Raw genomic sequence first — 21,343 nt, 5'->3', positions numbered from 1 at the left:
TCAATCAATAAAAAATACCTTGCTAAACTAACTTATTATACTTGACATGTCATCTATATATTGTCGCTCTCTGGTAATTTACACTTAGTCATTTAGCAGATGCTCTTGTCCAAGGCAACTTACAATTGAATTTGAAGTGCTTTCATTTGTGGGAAAAGTGTCTGCTAAATGCAAAATGTGAATGCTACACTTAGTTAGCCTCTATCCAGCACTGCACTTAACCATTGCGCCCCTTTATCCTTGAATGTAGTTTTTTAGTATTACCATTCTTGATTTTGTACCCCATGCCACACACTACGGAGAGACCTGTGTGTAAATCAACCTCAGATGATCTCACCTATCATCACGTTACTTAAGAGACTCTACTGTAAAATGTCAGATAGGTACAATCACAAGAGGTCCCAGTTTCAGACTCTAATTTTAAACAGATGTAACTTCACACCTCTAAAATATTCCTTGAGTTCCAGCCAGTGTCTGTATGTGCCATTATATAGCTGTGTCTGATGGGTTGAGATGAGTACACAGTGTTCTGGGCCACGAAAGGAAAAAATCAGCACACACTTACTTGTGTAAATATTGGGTGTATGCCTTTAGCACTTATCTCTTCATGCAGGATTTGTTCTGTTAACTCTTTCACAAACTATCCCAAATACAAAGTGTGTGCGTGTGTGTGTTTTGTATTATTGCCTTTATAATATAGAAATGCATTTTTAAATGCATTTATTATTATTTATCCACTCCTCTAAATCTCTTAGCCACATACTGTGAGGTCAGTTTCCAGTTTCTGCTGATGTGGGACAAGTTTTTTGTCTTTCATTATGTGAAAGAATGGATATAGAAAACTACATTAAAAGTGATTTATCCGTAAATGTGTTTCTGCTTTTCTAGATACAGTGCAATTACTGGAGAATGGGCAAAGGATGAAATATTTATCAAGGTTTCCTCTCAGGTATTTGGTTTATATACTTGCTTGTGTTATGGTCTAGAAAAGTGTGAGCTGCGTTTCTATTTGAAAGCAACAGCAGATTATGTTTGAAAAAATTATTATTGTTTTTACAGACATTTGGAAAGGGAGCCATGAGGGAATGCTTCAGAGCGTAAGTAAAGTAACAAATTTGACTTGGTAAATGTTTTTGTTAGAGTCCCTATTATACATTAAAAAGGTCATATTTTGGTTTTAAAGGTCTCCAACAACATGCTGATATGCATGAAAGGTCAAAAAACACTTTTATTGTCTTATAATGTGCATTTATTTTTACCTAATTATCCCAGCGACTCTCATATGATTCATTCAGTGATTCATTTGTTCTCAAACCTGCGCCGATTGGAGTGATGACAGCCTGTTGCAATTGGTTCATCAATGGTTTACCACGGCTTATCAACAATATTGAAGTAGTCAGAGTGCAGAGTGTATGTGTGAGCATACCTGCCAACACTCCTGTTTTTCCCGGGAGTCTCCCGTATTTCAGACCCATCTCTCGCCACCCTCCCGTTTTGTTATTTATTCAGGAAAACTCTCGTAATTTCAACTCAATATTTTGCTTTATAGTTTTGATTAGAAAATGAAAAGGAATAAGACCATATTGTGTAGAATAGTTTTACTCATCACACACCTTTGTGTTTTAAAACTCCTAGTTAATCTGCCTTTGAACAGTGCATAAATTTTTTTCATTATTAAATACCATCCTGTACCGAAAAGTAGTTAGCATGTTCCTCTTTTTAATGGCGAATCTTCTTTTTCTTACTCATCTCTTGTATTTTAAGCAACATAGGCTAATTTTGAAAATGTAGCCCTATATATGTTTCTGGAGATCGCGAAATATGTAGCCAGAAGTACGTTTGGTTGCTTTTGGTCTTTAAAATGAACGCTATGGTATAACACCGTCCCCTTTTGCACTTACTAGCTGACCGCTTACCTCCCTATGGACGGCTCTACCGCGGTTACCAGTTTGTCCTGTTAGCTCAGAGAGAAGTTGACCACAATAATGGGGTTTGAGTCTGGCTTAGACAGTTCCAGAAAGCGGGTAGGACAAAAACAGAAGTCAAAAAATAAAATAAACAAGTAAATAACAGAGTGAGAATGTGGTAAAATCTGAATAATTGGTAAAAATCATGCGAGGGCTCTCCTTTTTCTGGATTGCTTTTTGAAACTGTTGGTTGGGTTTAGAGAAGTGGGTGGACGCTGGTCAATCGGTGCTTTTGAAAACACTATAGGTTGGGTTTAGGGAAGTAGGAGGGTGGGTCAGTCAATCTGTCAGTCAATCAAACAGTCAGTCAACAGCGGCCTCTGGTGGATTTTCGTGAGATCAACAGGTGCAAATGATACTCCAAAGAGAAATTAGTGATTTCGAAAAGCGTACACAATGTCCTCTGGTGCATTTATGAAAACTCCAAAACCAAAAAAAAAAAAAGGTGCAAAAAAACACCTCATGGGATGTATTTTGGTGGTCTCCAGAAATGTAAATAGCTGTACGTTTTCAGAATAAGCCTGTGTTGGTTTTAAGAGCTTTCTTCTCGCTTTTTTTAACAGGAAGAAGTTATCAAACTTTTCCCACAGCCACAACTGGAAATCAGCCTCAAACTATGTGGCTAAGAGATACATGGAGACGGTGGATAGAAGTGTTTACTTTGAGGATGTGAGGTTACAGATGGAGGCTAAATTGTGGGGCGAGGAGTTCAATCGCCACAGGCCTCCCAAACAGGTGGGGTGTACTTTCTGTTTATCAGACAAGTAAACTTAAACCAAGTTTAACCACTCACAGATGATTTAAACAGTCATACCACATGTGAATTCTGCACAAAAATGTATCATGTCATTCTTAGGTGGACATCATGCAGATGTGTGTCGTGGAAATGACCACGCGACCAGGCAGCCCTTTGTTTCACTTGGAGCACTACATTGAGGGGAAATACACAAAGTACAACTCCAACTCTGGTTTTGTGAGGGACGATAACATACGGCTCACTCCACAGGTACATTGACAGGGATATATTAAAGGAACACTCCACTGGTATTTTGTAAATAGGCTAATTTTGAGATTGTTGAGCAATATTATTCATCCCATTTCCAGGTCTGAGAGAAGCAATATTAGCTTAGCTTAGCATAAATCATTGAAACGGAGTAGTGCGTTAGCATCTCTCCCAAAAAATCAAAAAAGATTTTGATCATTTTCCTATTTAAAACATGAGCACTTCCTAATATCTTTGAGCCTGCTGTATAGCCATCAAACAACAGCAAATTCTTTGATTAATACGCTGAAATGATAGTATAGTTCCTAGCTGCATCTGCCTAGAAAATGGCAACTTTAATTTTCAGTCTTAATACATGATGTAACTACAGAAGAGTCAAGCGTTAAATAGGAAAATGATCAAAGTCTTTATGCTAAGCTGACCTAGATTAAAAATGTTAAAAAGTAAAGATTAAAGGAGTGTTGCTTTAAAAATCACACCAATGAAATGATGGCGTAAGATTATTTAATGCCAGTGTTGTTGTTTTTTTAGGCATTTAGCCATTTCACATTTGAGCGCTCTGGACACCAGCTGATAGTGGTGGACATTCAGGGTGTTGGTGATCTTTACACGGACCCTCAAATCCACACTTCGAAAGGGACTGACTTTGGAGATGGCAACCTTGGTATTTATCAACATCCAGATTTTTTCTCTAGCTCCAAGCATTGTTTTAAAGGAATATTTCATCCCAAAATGAAAATGTACTCATTATTTACTCACCCTCAAGTGGTTTCAAATCTTTACAAATGTGTTTGTTTTTCTGTTGAACACAAAAAAAAGATGTTTTGAAAAATGTTGGAAACCTGTAACCATTGACTTTCATTGTATTTGTTGTTCCTCCTATGGAAGTTAATGGTTACAGGTTTCTAACATTTTTCAAAATATCTTCTTTTGTGTTTAACAGAAATGGAACCTCATAAAGGCATTGAACTACTTGAGGGTGTTCAAGATATAATTATAGCTATAATTTAGATGATTCGTTTTCAACAAAGAATATGAATAGAGACATTATTATCACTTCATAATTGCATCTATTAATATATAAACTGTATTATATCTAAATGTCTTTTTGAGTGTTGGTTATTATGTACATTTGATACATTAATAGATTACAAATACAGTTTTATTTTGTGGCTGAAGGAAAAAAAAAAAACGTAATTATGAATGAAGAATTTTCTCCTGTGTGTTTCTACAGGTGTCCGTGGCATGGCTCTTTTCTTCCACTCTCACCTGTGTAATAAGATCTGTAGAAGCATGGGCCTGACTCGCTTTGACTTGTCCCCTGCTGAAATTGCACAACTGGACTGCACCAACAAACTGCTGGTTTGTACTTGCTTGATGGTAGCATGACTTAGGGGTAGAGTAAGAAATCTGGAGCATTTCATGAAACCAAACAATAGGGACAGACTGTGCTATATTTATACAGTGCTGTAGTGATTGTGTATTTTTGTAGGTCACTTGTAGTGCTGAAATGACCCCAGCTCTTATCAGTGTTTTACTGTCACTTGAATTGCACATAAACTCTGTGCCCAATAAATGTTTAGAATAATCTTGTATGATTCTTATACATAATGAGCGTCGCTAGGCTGATTTTAGGGGACTAAAAGTAGTAAATTAAAACCCTAGAATCTCCCCTGCGTGACGTTAATTTAGCAAATTCAACTTTTTTGTTCTTCATTTAAAACAGGTTTGTGAAAGCTCGAGCTAAAATAGTTTTTAGTTTTCAAATGTTATGAAACTGTGTAAAGAAGACTAGCAAGTAGATAAGTTTACTTGTCACTGTAGTCACTTTTTTTGGAGAAATTTTAAATTTAATTTAAGGCATTTCTTCAAATTGACTTTATTATAGTAAATGCTGAAATGCTAATTTGTTTTCAGGTTTTGGCCTGCAAAACTACATATCCGTGCAGCACTTAATAGACAATCTAAAAAATATATTTTAATAAAAATAATATCCATCCCAAACAATGAAAATTCAGTTATCAATTACTCACCCTCATTGTTCCAAACCCCGGAGACCTTCGTTCATCTTTGGAAAACAAATTAAAAGGATAATTGACCCAAAACAAAAATCCTGTCATCATTTACTCTCCCTTCACTTGTCACAAACTGGTTTGAGTTTCTTTCTTTTGGTGAACACAAAATAAGCTATTTTAAAGAAAGCTGCAAACGTGTAACCTTTGACTTTCATAGTTTTTGTTTGTCCTACTATGCAAAGATGTCAAAGATTACAGGTTTTCAGCTTTCTTCAAAATATTTTCTGTATTGTTCCAGAGAATGAAGAAACTCGAAAAAGTTTGGAACCACTTATACTGCAAAAAATGCTTTTCTTACTTACAAATATCTGAAAATTCCTAAATCAAGAAGAATTTACTAGACAAGCAAAACATATTGTCTTGTTTTGAAAAACAATATGCCAATAATAAGTGAGTTTTTCCTTAAAACAAGCAAAATAATCTGCCAATGGGGTGGGCAAAATAATTTTACGTCAAAAGTAAAAACAACATTAATTTGTTTACCCCATTGGCAGATTATTTTGCTTGTTTTTAGAAACACATCAAATGGCCCATAGTAAATCTGCAAAATATCTAAATTTGTATTTAGAACAACACAAGGGTAAGTAATTAATCACTGACTGTTCATGTTTTGGTGAATTTAATAGATCATATTAAATATTAAACTACAATAATTTATCTTGTAACAAATAATTATTCATTTTTTTATATCACAAGAACAACTGACCTGATCAGGGGTGTGTTTCCCATATAACCAAAAAATTCATGGCTGAACTACCAAAGAATGAAGCAGCATTCATTGTTTGAACCACAGTAGTTGAAATGTAAAACTTCTGTACAATCCATATGTCTCACTATAACTTATAATTGGATTAAAAATATTAAAAAGGATTTTATTTAATAATTAGATTATTTACTCATTCATTAATTTTCTTGTCGGCTTAGTCTCTTTATTAATCCAGGGGTCGCCACAGCGGAATGAACCGCCACATTATTTACTTATTATTACAAATCCAGTTATGTGTAAAAGCAGTAATAAATAAATCCAACTGTAATAAATCAAGTTATGTGTTATTATTGCTTATTTGTTTGACATCATAGTCAAATACTGCAGAAATGTTACATCTTTGTACAGTACAGATACAAATGTTTTGTTTTTCCAAACTTTGTAAACGTAACAGATTTTTGCCTGCACATCATACAAGTCACCTTTCTTCAGGCTGTGTTCAAAATAGCACAAATATTTTTGGAGTGCACTTAGAAGGGAGAACAGCTGTCCTGTCAGTCTGAAGATCAGTAAAACTCAAGTGTGCTAAAACGACTTTGGGAGCAAATTATGTAAAATGTAAACAAGACAACTTTAAGCTTTCAGAATCACTCAGAATGAATGGTGACGTGTTGGAATAGAGTAGGAAAAGGGGGGATAATGTTGAATAGATATATCTACATCCAGAAACCTTTCTAACTATAGCTCTAGAGGTGCAATTTTACCCACACAGAACTGTGACGTTTGCTGATGTTCATTAGAATTCAGCAAACACAGAATTCCTGAACTATGTTTGTAATAACTTAAAACTAATCTTAGTCGACTAACAGTGGTTTTGGGAAACGCACCCCAGATCACCTCAATAAAATCCTTGCAATTGTGTTACAGTTGAATAATTGAAACACACATTTCTGTAGGTTTGTCAATTAATTCTTGTTTGTAAATAGCAGTCAGCCAAGACTGTTCTGCGGGGGTTTGAAGAGCAGTGCGGTTCGCCCAGGGTGAGGACCACCTCTCTCGGACACATGCCTGTTCTCCTGTCCCGGCTCTCTGAGACTTCCTCAGTGGATGAAAGCAGTGACACGGACTCGATTCCCTGTTCACCACTTAGCATGGGAGTCTCTGTAGGCCGCTCACCCATGGGTAATACTACACTAGTGCAGTTATATGTGTGTATGCACTCAGAGATACCTTATTCCCATAAGAGCAAGTCAGGTCACTCAGATGTAAATCACAAGAAAACAGCTGTAGCCTACTTGAATAGGACTGAAATGTTTGAACATATGTTTTCTAAAGTAAGAAAGACAATGTGATGACAGGCGTCACATTGTGGGATGAGTTATAAAAAAGCTAATAAAAATTTCTTAATCCATAAAAAGATCAATAGAAGTACACCAAAATGTCGCCTGCCAAATTAATTCTGAAGTACTGAAATCACTGACCAAAACATTGCTGTTAGCATTTCTCTAATAACAGATTTTGACTGTGTCACTGCTTAAAGTGCACAACAAAATATAACTAGGGATGGGTACCGAAATCGGTACTTTATCGGTATCGGTGCTACATTGTAAAAGTCAAAGTATCTAAAAATCAAAAATCAAAGTATCTATAATCTCTGACATAAACGTTTCTGCTATCAGTACTGATATTAGATATTCGTCTGCACCATTGACAATCTCACATAAGAAATGCTCATATTTCCGGTGAGCTCATCAAATATAAAAGCCTTTACAGTTTTTGGTTGTAAGGGCGTATTTAGCGGAGGCTCGCGCTAGCACACACATATAGCAGTTTATGATCATGTGGAGAAAAATCAGTGCTGTTTTTTCATAAGAGACACATTAATTTTCTGTTATAAGCTGCTCTGTGCAGTCTTTTAAAATTCAGAGAATATAAAGCATCTCTGGTGTTTCCCTGTTTTCCATAAAACCAAATCCAGCGTGTGTGATGTCTATAGCATGGCCACACAGGACACGTGTCTGTGTTACTAGTTGAAATGGCTTATTTCTCTGGATTTAAACATTCTTTGAAAAAAAAAACAACTAAATGAATTACTTTATAGACTGTACTTACAACTATACATAATATATTTTTCATTTATTATAATTTTAAATGTATACATATTTTTTGACGTCATGCATTTACTGTTTACTTGTGCTATATGTCGCAACCAAATGGAAACACTTCAACTAAATTTATTAGAAGTACTGGAAGTACCTCCACTTGTTGTCAGCTGTCTGAGATAGGTGTCAGGCTGGCTTTTTATGATGGTAATATAATTACAAATTTATTAAAGGGGTAAAACAAAAAGACATCTTAATTTGACACAAATATCGATAAAGAAGTAGTAAAAATTATAAGGGATGCTCTTTTATTTTTGTACGTCAGCAGCTGCGTGACATTTAAATATAGCTTCGTTTGTCTCAAACGTCCCCACAGAAATGACAATTAAAGGGTAACTATGGAGGCTAATGCTGAAATCTGTTCCCCCAGAGTGTGACACACTGCTGACTATATGGCTTAGCACATGAGTATTAGTTAGACGGCACTGACATTGCTTTGATAATTATTACAAGCACTTAAATTATAATTAAATACAAATTATAAACTGTCATTTTCATAAAATAACATTTTGACTGGAAACTATGTCAACAAAAGTGTTAAAGGTATTAAAATCACCCTGATTGGTCGTACTACATGTTCTGTAAATGAATACATCAGTTCATGTGGACAAATGAAACTGTAACACAGTTTGTGATTTTATCTGATTACCTGTAAGTGCATTCTAGCTCAAATATAGAGTTTTCTCTTTGATACTGTACAGTTTTAGTACTGTTTTATTTTGGTACAATTCTGCTTTTATTCATATTCTTTTCTCCTGCTTATGTCTCTCGATTTATGCTTCTTTACAGGCTGGTCATTTATGAATGAAATGAATGAAACACACCGATCACAGAACACAGAACAACAGGTCAGTCTCTGAAGAAGAATATTTATGTACAGAAAATATTAGGGTCAGTATATTTTATTGCACTTAATCAGTTTTGCATTACATGGGCTATATGCAAAGCTAGTGTTTGTCTGCCAATACTGAACTTCCGGTAAGAGCTTTATGTGACTAATTTCAAGTTCATACGGTTCCTTTTACAGCCTCGATGTTGTAATGTAATTCAAATATAATCAGTTAAATAGACTTACACATCCATTTGACTGTTAAAGTGTAAAAAAAGACGTAAGACCGGGTAAACGCTGGCACCTTCATTAGCTGCATGCTAGTGCAGAAATTCCATCGAAAATACTGAGGTAAAATTAATTTCCATATTTTAAAGATATGGCTTGTGAAAATATAATTTAATGCAGAGCTTCTTGTTTGGTCTGATACCCACGTTATCTCAACCAGGCAGTGAATATTGCTGATTTTTAAAGAAATAAGATCTTAAATGCGGCTATTTTGTATGGGATGACAATTCACCGAAAGCCCTGGAGCTGGCTGGCTGAAATTAAAAGTTCGTGTGCATATACGCCATTGCACTAAATGACTATTCTAAACACCTCTGATTATTTGGTTCTGGTTCTAAGAGAAACCTATAATCAGATTCACAGATCTAAATGAATTATATTTAATTAATACTCATAAATTACTTTTAATTTTCATTTAAAGTGAAGTTTTACAAACTAATTTCAAGAAGATCACATAATATGATTGATCGCAGATGGCCTCTCATTCGTAATCAGTAATAATCCAATCAGATTGATTCAAGCGTACGATAAATACACTGAATTCGCCCTACTACCCTATCTTCATTTTGGAAGAATCCCCCTTTAAGAGCCATTAATGCATAATTCTTTTGTGATAATAATTTAGTTAAAAAAGTTAAAACATGATGAAAATTGATATTTACATATAATTAGAATTAATTGTAATTGTAAACTCTAAAATGCATAATTTAGTAATTGATACAATTTAAAAACCTTTACTTTGGTATTTTGGCTTCTGACAGTAATACGTTATAAGGTCATTAGTTCATACGTTTAAGGCAGATTGCAGTTATGGGTGTTGGAAGCAACACAAATTTTTGACCGAGCCTGATCGAGTCTATTGTAACTTTTTGTTTGCATTTCTTTAGTAAACCTTTTTTAAAGAAGATTCGGTCTTATTCGCGTTTTTTCAAATACTGGTTGTTGGAATAGAAACTGCAAAAGGTGATACATAAGAATGTGCACGAAAGGTGTGCCACTACACCCCCCTTCCACCCCTCCTCCTTTTCCTTCCTTTACTAGGGGGAGCTCTCTAGACCTACCTGATCTCGGACCCCCTCATATGCTTATTGACCAGGTGGGAGCCCTGAGCTGAATTATCTCAGTTCAGGGTTCTCTCCCAGGACAGCATGCCAAACCTGCTATTAGCATCTAGCAACTCTTGAATTAAAAGCCAAGATAGTTTAGCCTATCTTGCATTTTTGTTGGTATTTTTGCCACAAAATTATTATTATTTTCATCCTAGATCTACTGTTTACAAAGCTAATTGATTAAAAGGTTGATTTTAGCTGATTTGGACACTCAAATGTACCTCACAGGACTCTGAAAATGGAGGAGACAGTGGTTACCCAAGTGAGAAACGCAGTGAAGGAGACCCAGTCGAACATCATGGTCAGGTACAACAAAATTCATTCAATTACTGAATTGAGTAACTATTGTTTTGTCATTTCTGAAATATGCTATGGAAAAAATGCAGTAATGCTTGCTTGTTTTGGTTGTTACTCTGCAACAAAGTTTCCCTTCGATTGCATTATAAATGTCCTCTTGTTGTGTGCTTTGCCTAAATATAACGTGAAATGACGCAGTAAATCCTTGTTGGCTCCTGAGATATGTGATGGTAGGTTTTTACATCATTATTTAGGGGCGTCCCATCTACAACAGACATTACTCAGAATCGGATGAGGACAGTGTCCGGCGGGTAACTACAATACCATTGATAAACTCACTTCATCTAATCATCATAGAATCACCCATTGATTCCTAATCCCTCTCATAGAACATAGATGTAGAGTGGTGTCTTCTTGTGATCCACCTTTTATCTAAACCTCTAAACCTTCTCAGCTTTCATCTTCTTTCATCCAAACTCTCCCCTATTTACCTCATGTCACTTTTATCCGATCATCAGTGGCTAGCTTTCCTTTCTTATACTTTAATCCCATATGCAGGGTTCCCTTGCTCATGGTAAACCTTTCAATGTCAGGGAATTTTAAAGCTGAGATTCTTAATGGCACGAACATTTCATTGACTTGCATTTGTTGCTTGTGAGTGATTTTTCTAAAGTATTAGATATAGTAAACCCGAGTAATAACTAATAAGTTGATTTTAGTCAATATTTATGTTGGAACCCTGCTTGTGATTTCTTGCATGCATGTTTTTTAACCATTAATATTTGAAGATTTAAAATGTTGCTATAGTTTTCTCTTTAAATTGTTTTTTAAAGATGTTATTGAGGTCTCTGTATGTTAGGATTTTGGGGAACGTTTTAAAGGCTTAAAGCCGCCTTTCAACTTCACACGACAAAGACTGGAAGCCATTGATTTCAAACAGAGAGTAATCCGGGAGCTGCGTGACGCTCCGATCATCTCCGTATGCGGAAAATTCCGATCTGATTTGAGCTGCGGATCCATTAAAATATTTGAACTCCTGCGACTAGACAGTATGCAACAGGCCGACCGGATGTGATGTATTCCAGTGTGGTCCAAGCAGGTCCGTGCTCGTGAAATGAGAAATAGTAGTTTTTCGAATCAGAAAGAAGTCTAAATTTAATTACATTTTTTTTATTCTATTCATTAATGAGTAATAAAAAATACTAATATTTTTAATCTTGTCTTCACATTCCCTCCAAAATTTTTAGCAGTCTATGATGAGTTTCTAGTATTCATTTATTCAATCATTGTGAACATACAGAGAATAAAGCCTCTTGCTTTCGCACTCCTTTATTTCGTACACCACCACGAGAATCAGCTTCCCATGGTGCACGACAAAACCGAATATTATGTACAACTGCCACAAGGGGGCGTATTCTGAGGGCAGGTCTGAATGTCGTGTGCAGTGGAAAGGCAGCTTGAGATTTTTTCATAAAATTGTTCAAAAACCACAAGAGCAGTGTTACATATTCATATATCAGTATGTATTTTGCTGATTTATGGACTTATATTTTTACAAATGTTTCAAAGAATGTTCAAATCCAGAGGAATAGGAAATTTAAATGATGTCACACAACCTTGATTTCTGATTTGGTTTGATAGAAAATAGGAAAACATCAAAGATGCTTAAATATATTGTGCATTTTATTAGATATGTTGTGAAATTTGTCTTCTCTCATTATCAATTGCTCTTGTTTTTTATGGCTTTGTTCATACTTAATGATTGAATGTAATGAAAATGACAAGTCCCATGATTACAAACTGAGTCACTGTATCATACAACTACACCCTTGTTTGTTTTGAATATGTTACATACTGCAAAATTACATAATTACAAAATTACATACTGCACTTTTAAGCCAATCAAAAAATTATCTATTTTTTTTTAACCTGGTTTTGCCAGTAGTGGATAAAAAGCATGGACATAGGAGCAGTTCAAAGAGTCAGTGGTGTATTATCTTTATAACTTTATAACATGCCGTTTTTGTTCTATCTCTCAGCTGACAGAAGAGAAGTGGTGTTTCTACCATTCATCTCGCTCTCACATACACAGACCCTCCTGTGTGGCAGTGGAGGTGGAGAGACTTAACGCTCTGCTTCTCGAAAAGAAAATTGGAAAATCCATCCTAGGAAAGGTAATATATTACGTCACATATTTAAGATCCTTTTCCCAGTTACGGGTTGCCGCTGAAAGAGCATCCGCTGCGTAAAACTGGATAAGTTGGCGGTTCATTCTGCTGTGGCGACCCCAGATTAATAAAGGGACTAAGCCAAAAAGAAAATGAATGAATTTAAGAACCTGTTACTGTTACTGACAAGTAACAACATTTTTATACTTGACTTTTGATGCAAACTTAACTTGTTCACCCATGTCATCATTTACTTAAGCTAATGACATTTCAAACCTGTAAGGCTTTTGTTTATTGCTTATCATATGTTAATGAAACCTACGACACAATACAACTGTTTTCACTGACATTTTGCATCCATCATGTAATTTGCATCTCAATATTTATGTTCCTTCATTCCCTCTGTTTCCACAAAACAAATACTTGAACATTTTATGGTTCTAATGTACTTATATCCAATTCGAAGATTGAACTGGTGTGACATCACATCATATCAAACATAATCAGGAGACAATGAAGTTAGTGAGGAGTATAAATAGCCTGGCAAAGAAATTTTCCCCTAAAAGTTTATTTGGCAGGAAAACACCTTCAGCTACCTTTGTTCTGTGGTGATATTTAAACGAAAATTAGAAAGGTGGAAATCGTCCGTGTTTGGTGAATTGAGGACAGACAGGCACATCAAAACACAAACAGAACTTGTAAGAATGAAGTTGTTTAAAATGAAATTATAATTAAAAGCAAAACTGAAACTGTTTTTTTATTATTATTTTTAATACAGTAACATGTCAAAGCAGACTGTATTAAAAGGCTGTATAAATAAGTGTGACATGACTTTACCTGACTGGAGTGCTGATTTGCAAATTTTATATTTAGGGAAAAACATGCAGCACGTATTTATATGTTCATTTAAATATAAATGTATGAAAAAAACATGTATATGAACCATATATGTATATGAAATCCTTTCCTGTACACACACACACATATATATATATATATTGGACTTGAGTCTTGAGTGCTAAAAAGCAGGAAAAGCATACATTTACCTCATAAGTCAAACTTGGTGGCAAACATTTAAAGAAAAAAAATTATTCCCAATGGGGATTTTTTGTCTTTATTGTAAGTGTAACTATTACTTGTACTTTTGTAGTGTACAGTAGGGCTGTGGGATATGGGCAAATGAAACCTATCATGATTTTCTTGAACACTATTGTGATTTCGATTTCAATCACAATTTTGTCACAGACAGACTGAATCTGTGTTGTGTGAATCTGAAACATATTTCGAAAGACAAGCAATTAGATCTGTATCAAAGGCCTGTAACATGTCTCTAAAACAGACAGAAAATAAAATAAAAATCACCTAGTGAAGCTGTGACAAATTGCCTCTAGAACAGACCTATAGCAAAACAAATGTGTGTGTGTGAGAGCGCGTGTATGCCAGGTGCACCTAGCTAAAAAACATCTCTTTTCTGACAATTGTAATTTGAACTTTTCAGAAAGCTGCACAGCAAGTCCCGTAACAAGAGCTGACCGATCATCTTCATACTTTGTATGGAATATAAACATTTTGGTTACTTCAGACAAACACAGAACACCCGAACACCGAGTGCTTTTTAATTCTCTCTATATATAAAACTTGTATTGGAGCTGCAGCTATTTTTTTGTTTGTTTGTCATCCTCTGAGAAAACAGTTGATGGTCACCAAACAATGACAAAGGAGTAACTACAAAGCATTTTTAAAATGCTGAAGGCAGCGACGCGGTCACGATTTTCACATGTAGTTAGACGCAGTGGCTGACAAACAAATGACCTGGTTCTGCAATACTTCAGCCTTCCTTTATCCAAAGTAACTCAATCCCACACTACAGATGTTGACTTTTTTGGCACCAAGTCTTCCTGTGCTGAATTCATCCCTGTATTCGCAGGCTATACAGTCTCCTCGCGATCTGTTCAGGTGCACTGCGTCATAATTGTTTCAAAAACCATACTGCGGAAAAATTGTACTGTAAGGCGATTTAGAAATCGCACATGTCCAAATCCCAATTTCGATACGACCGCCCTAGTATACAATGAGATTACAATAGAAGGATACACAGGTGAAATGTTCGAAAATCTTTTAAGTTTGGAAGGAATACATGAAAGTTTCTTTTTCTTATTTTTGTGTTTCAGGTTCATCTAGCTATGGTCCGCTACCACGAGGCCGGACGCTTCTGTGAGAAGGATGAACCATGGGACCAGATTTCTGCAATGTATCATCTGGAAACAGCAGCCATGTGTGGAGAACTGGAGGCTATCGTTGCTCTTGGCCAGTGTTACCTTCAGCTGCCACATCACATTCTACCAGAGATTGAATTAGAGGTGATTTGTGTTGCTAATTGACTAATGTTTGTTGACACTTTGTTTTATGTCTCTGCCCTACTTATACTTCTTCTGCCATGCCTGTGTTTGTTTCATCTCAGCCGTCTGAGGAAAACAGCCAGAAAGGTTTTCGCTTCCTGCTGCAGGCTGCCGAGGCAGGAGATCGGCCGAGCATGATTCTGGTGGCACGAGCATTCGACACTGGTCTGAAGCTCCCTTCTGATAGGTCAGAAACACAATGATCAATTGTTTATATGTGTGCAGTATCTCCGAAGGGTCTTAAAACGTCTTAATTTACTGAAATATTTACTTAAATCATTTTAAATGGGTCTTAATTTCCTATGTCAATGTAAAGCTACCCAATCGGGCCAACACTCATCGAATCACCGGCAATCAATCTCATTTAAACTTTTAACAAAACTCTACTTATGACTCTATTTACCAATACGGTTTAATTATCTTTCTTACAATATTCTTGGAACAGAAATTAAGATAATTTGGATGAAATATGAGAGCTCCCTCATCCTTCATAGGCAGCAACGAGATGTTCAAAGTCCAGAAAGGAAAACATTGTTAAAAGGTTCCACTGTCTTCAGTGCTTCAGTCAAAGCTACAAGAGTTTTCCCAACACTGGTGGTGCATGAGTTAGTTTCCGCTGCATAACAAATACACCAGAGTAATTGGAGGTTCATTCAGCTGTGGTCAAGTTTGATAAATCCAACCCAAGCTCATTCTGAAAACGTAGTCCCGCACTGGTCGCACAGTCAATCATTCAGTCAGTCAGACAGCGGCCTCTGGTTGTTTGACCCGAGAACAGCGCGGGCGCAAACGGCACTCGCGAGAGACATTCGAGATACGAAAAAGCACACACATCGGCCTCTCGCGGATTCGTGAAAACAAAAACAGCAAAAATATATACCTCCTGGGACGTATTTCACAGTCTCCAAAAACGTCCACGGGACTATGTTTTCAGAATGAGCCTGGGTTGAATAAATCAGGAACTAAGCCAAAGCAAAGTGAGTTAGTCAAACTGTGAGAATACTTTTGTAATCTTTTTTCAGTGCTAATATAAGTTGCTTCTTTGTGAGAACTGTGCACTGATACCTTGGTATGACCGCATCCAACTTCCTCTATTTGAAACAAAGCACAGGCGTAGCTAAAGAAAATATCAGAAGGAAGATCACAAACTGAGGGGACGGTGAGAGTCGGTGGAGCAACAACGCAAGATCAAGCGATCATAAATTGAGGAGCGGGAAAGGGGCCAGGGTAGAGTGACAACGCGGGGAAGCCTTCACAAACTGAGGAGCGATGACAAACTAAGGAGCGGGAATGGGGGGTGGGGTGGAGCAACGACGTGGGCTAGCGTTCACAAACAAGCGGCGAGAGCATCAAAGTAGCCGGAAGTCATTCATTTTCAATGAGAACCGATAGCGAGGAGCAGCGCGGCGCGTCTTCTCCTGTGTGGGCGTCGAGGAGGACTTGAAATCAAGTCAACTTTATGGTAATGAGCTATGATACGGTTCGGCAGCAATCAGAATGAAGTAGTCCATCGCTTGAGAGGAGTTCAGAGAACACAGACCTGTGAACTTTGGTTCCGACCACAGTTGTTCCCAGGGGTTTAATTAAGGTGGTTGCCGGATTTTGAATTATTGATAATCGGAACGACGCGGGGCCCCCTAATTACGCGGGGCCCCCCCGCGGTACGTGCCCTGCGGGCCCGCCCTCTACGCCACTGAACATGTGTACTGAGCTGCCAGCCCAGTGCTCTGTCTCTAGTGTATCTGGCCTCTGTTATTGCTCTGTTTACACACATTGTACTTTAAGATGATTGTAGTGTAGTTTAGTGTAGTTTCATGTCATTCCAGAACTAAAATGGAAGAAAATTAAATAAAGAAAGAAGTTTCTGATTTTGGTGTGCATCGATAACAAGGATTTTATGCAAGATGTAATTTTTTATTTGAATTTGCAGATCTTAATAAGCATAAAAGGCTGTTATGAAAGCAAAAATGTCTTTGTATGGTTTTGGTTTTGTGAAATTTAATATAGAAATGTGATTTAATATAGATAGTGTAAGTAATGTGGCCCTGCTAACAAATCATTTCATTGGTAAATTTATATAATAACAAGTATTTTGTCATATAGTATATCATAACATTATTCCAAAAATATCTTTCATATGAGACCCCTCAAACCTGAATTTGAATCACAGGGCTATGGACTGGACAGAAGCTGTGCACTGGTATGACTCCGCCCTAAAGATGACAGACTATGACGAGGGTGGAGAGTTTGACGGGATGCAGGATGAGCCACGATACCTTCTGCTGGCACGTCTGGCTGAGATGTACCAGGAGGGTGGAAACAACCTGGATGCAGACCCTCAAAGAGCAGGTGAGCGAATCTCAGGCTGCAGTCATGAACACAGTGACAGTGGTTCTGCTGCAGAAAATCAGAGGTACAATTCCATATAATCATTCGACAGATGATGTTACCCAGCTCGTCTTCCAAATGATGATAAAACAAATAATCAAAGAAACCAAAAAACAATGTAAATTTTGAATTTTATATTTATTTATTTTTTAAATAGACATTATCATTAATTTTTTTCTTCTTCAGCTTAGTCATTTATTTATCACGGGTCGCCACAGCGGAATGAACCGCCAACTATTCCATCATATGTATCACGCAGCGAATGCCCTTCCAGCCACAACCCAGTATTGGGAAACGCCCATACACACTCATTCACAGGAAACCCTCGCGAACACGGGAAGAACATGCAACCTCCACACAGAAGTGACAGCTGGCCCAGCTGGGACTCGACCAGTGACCTTCTTGTTGTGAGGCAACAGTGCTAACCACTGAGCCACCTTGCTGCCTTTAATATACATTATGTACAATAAAAATGTGCAGCATTATACTGAAGATTTAATACTGGAAAGTATAATAACTGTCCCACCAGATTTTTGAATCTGCAATTAAAGAATGGAATATAAACTAATCGAACTCTTTTTTAGTGACAAATCTAAATGATATATTTCTTAATAAAATTTATAATTCAGACAAGTCAAATTAATCCAGTATATAGGGAACAGAACACATAGGAAATCAGATTTTGTACATGGGCTTTAATAAAAAAAGTTTCCACCAAAAGGCTTTGTCTTGAATGATAGACTGGGTGATATTTATTGTGTTTTTTGTATTTAGGATTGAAACATTCAGTTCTGATGGTATGTTGATGCTAATAAACTGTTGAGCCAAATATTTGTCTGCCCCATAATACCAGATTCCATCAGTATGCTAGGTTTGATTTAAACAAGCACACAATTTGTATTGTGGATACAACATTTCTTGTACACGCCATCACTAATAAAGTTGTGGGAAAACAACAAATATATGACAACAGTGAACAATATTTTTTCAAATTGTAAAAATGTGAAATAATCTTAAAAAGTGCAGATAAGGGGCTCTATTTTAACTATCTAGGCGCAGAGTCTAAAGCACATGGTGCAAAAGCATTAAGGGCGTGTCTGAATCCACATTAGTATTTTAAGACCGGAAAAATATAGTTTGCGCCCCGACACATGGTCTAACAGTGTTGTGCTCATTATCTTATTAAGTTATGGGTGTGTTTTGAGCATATTGGGCATTAAACCAATTTAAGTCTCATCTCCCATTCTTTTTAAGAGAAATTTGCGTATCGCCATTGCGCATTTGCTATTTACATGGCCACTTTAGTGGAAAAACAGAATGCTCCACTAGCGAGAAAACAGACCATCTGCAGCATAAGAATGAGTCTCCTCACTAAGCCTCTTTACTTTCTCTTTACTTTTACCCTTTACTTCCTTACTTTCATAGAATGAGGAAACGGTGTTGTATGCACTCCACTGAAGACATTTATTAGCCTACATATTTAATTTTGTTTGTAAAGCGCAAAGATTTGTTTTAAAACTTTTTCTAAATTCAGTTTGAATTTACCAGCAAACGAATAAATGAACAATAATAACAAAGTGAGGTCAAAAACCTATTCTTATGCCCCATATAGTGATACGTACATCTTCAAAACCCAACAGCTGGACAAATCTAAACTTGTTTTTAATAAAACAAATATAAATATACATATAATAACTAATACTGCTAATAATAATAATATACAAATGCAAGTTGCCATGAATAAACTGAAAAAGCCCCCCCGAGATGAAAAAAGCATGGAGGCAGTGATTTTTATATTTATGTAGAAAATAATATTTTTTGTAGTATTTTAATCATTTAATTCTTTTGCATTTATAAAGATATTTGCGTATTGCTTTACATCCTGTGTGTATGAAGCAATGTGTAAGCATTTAAAGCGCACAAATAACACCCTCTGTGCTGAACTTTCAGCTGGTCTATTTTGCCGTCTATTTCAGTTCCTCAAAATAGCAACGTGCCAACGATGCGCCAAAACACACCTCCTTTATAGACCGGAACACCCATGAGTCCACAAAGTGGCAAAATGGATTTGCTATTTAAAAAATGTCGTGCAAAATGGGAAAATTAAGGTTGCACTCGTCTGAAAATAGCAACACATCGCGCCAAACATGTCTTGCACCTTATTGCGCCAGGTGTATGATAGGGCCCGAAAAGTGACAAACTCAAATCGTTTTTATACAATTTTGTATTTTCTGCAAACAGAACTCTGAATTTATCTGTGAGAATATGTCTGTGCCTTGTGTATTGGGGACCAGAATCCCAATTTCAGTAATTATGCACAAAAGTAAGTGTACTCTTTGAATGCATTGAATGCGTGTGTGTGTGAGTAATAATGTCTTTACCTTTTATAGGAGATCTTTTCACTGAGGCAGCTGACGCAGCAATGGAGGCCATGAAGGGCAGGCTGGCCAATCAATACTACATGAAAGCAGAAGAAGCATGGGCTATGATGGAAGAATAAATCAAAATTATTTACAGATTGATCAAAATGGTTTATATTTTACACTCAGACTGTTTACATGCTGTTTTCAATGCCTTGGGTTCATCTGACTTAAGAGAAATAATGCTGAATCTGGATCAGTCTTTTAATGAATGTGACAAGGGCATATGCTGATTCAAGATAAGTGCTATACTAAGGTGCTAAACCTGCATATTCATTTTTTTTCCCACAAAGAATAGTTGCTCAGCGTCTGCTGCATGTTTAGATTGTTTTGTGGGGATTTGGGATATATGCATTATCTGTCATTAATTTCAGTTTCTTGTTTCTAAAAGGACAACTGGATGTTCCCTTAATATTGACTGTTAAAAAAGGACATCACTTATGATTTAGCATACTTGTGTAAATGTATCTGCTAGATAAAAATGTGCTTTATAAGGGTTTTACGAGTTGTGATTTTTAGCCTGTTTTGCGTGGATGGCATCTAAAAATAATTATTATAATCATAATTCATTATTTTCAAAGTGTGTGATCACTTTTGCTGGTAATTTTTTAATCCGAAAAAATAAATTATTTAAAATTTTGAAAAATAATGTCTCAATGTGTCTGTTTATTCAAAAACATGAATTATCTCTATGGACAAAGATATAATTTCACATACATTAACTACACAAACCAATAAACTGATTGATAAAGTTTCAGGCATTGACAGCAAGCTTAACGTTTCATGTCTCAGCACAAACATAAAAACCAAAATGATTACAATAATTTTGAATGCATAAACAATTATGATAGCAGCATAGAGCCAGTTGATCTTTGTCAAAAAAATCTTAGGGACTGCACTTTTGATTATGAATATTATATATGCAGTTAAAACGTGCAGGTCATTTTGTTTGACGAATACTCAAGTATTATATTTAAATAAGTATTTAAGTAGTATTAAGTATTATATTTAATGAGTTACATCATATTAATAACTATCATTATTTTACGTAGGCTTTTGTAATAACCAGTAAATTTGACTTTATTTTATGTATGTTTCAGCTTTTACTTTATTCCGTCTTCTCCAACAATCTGGGGCGGGTCATGTGTAGTTTAAATGAGCGGTTGCACATTTAACATGATTTCATTGGCCACATTTACCGTCATTCTGCGTCATCGCCAACTTCTATTGGCTACAACAAATGTCAATGGTTGATTCTGACCAACTAGAAGCCTACGCGCGGAATTTTGAATAGTGTTCAAACATTAGCTGTTCTCCGCCTCATATCCGTCCGCAGTTTGACAAGGAAGGTAGTCCCTCAATTTTTTGAAGTAGTATACGCTAAATTTTGTTTTCGAACATCGTATATACTATTGCATTTTTATATGCTTTATAAGATTTTTTTTTAATCTAAGTAAATAACTGTAAGTTGTTTTTATTGTTTTTGCGGAGGGATATTATATGGTCAGACGAGATGGCAACACGCGCTGCTT

At 36.2% G+C, this 21,343-nt stretch overlaps 1 protein-coding gene across 11 annotated transcripts in view; it reads left to right on the top strand.

The window, feature by feature from the left end:
* eef2k (eukaryotic elongation factor 2 kinase) overlaps positions 1-20,460 on the top strand; it is a 28,025-nt gene extending 7,565 nt beyond the window's left edge. For 2 of the 11 annotated variants that reach the window (XM_087274914.1, XM_087274911.1), the window contains 15 exons: positions 889-949; positions 1,060-1,097; positions 2,531-2,702; positions 2,824-2,973; positions 3,502-3,634; positions 4,205-4,332; positions 6,741-6,933; positions 8,703-8,761; positions 10,368-10,445; positions 10,691-10,747; positions 12,476-12,610; positions 14,776-14,964; positions 15,066-15,190; positions 17,174-17,352; positions 19,782-20,460. In XM_087274914.1, coding sequence (XP_087131040.1) covers positions 889-949; positions 1,060-1,097; positions 2,531-2,702; positions 2,824-2,973; positions 3,502-3,634; positions 4,205-4,332; positions 6,741-6,933; positions 8,703-8,761; positions 10,368-10,445; positions 10,691-10,747; positions 12,476-12,610; positions 14,776-14,964; positions 15,066-15,190; positions 17,174-17,352; positions 19,782-19,891 — 1,807 coding nt within the window. In that variant the 3' untranslated portion in view covers positions 19,892-20,460. 11 annotated transcript variants of the gene reach the window in all.
* Positions 20,461-21,343: the final 883 nt, after the last annotated feature.

This window comes from Danio rerio, chromosome 12, assembly GCF_052040795.2.
Source record: "Danio rerio strain M-AB ecotype USA chromosome 12, GRCz13ab, whole genome shotgun sequence".
NCBI lineage: Eukaryota > Metazoa > Chordata > Actinopteri > Cypriniformes > Danionidae > Danio > Danio rerio.
Note: the sequence above shows the minus strand (reverse complement) of the source record. Positions and strands in the feature narration are given on the sequence as shown.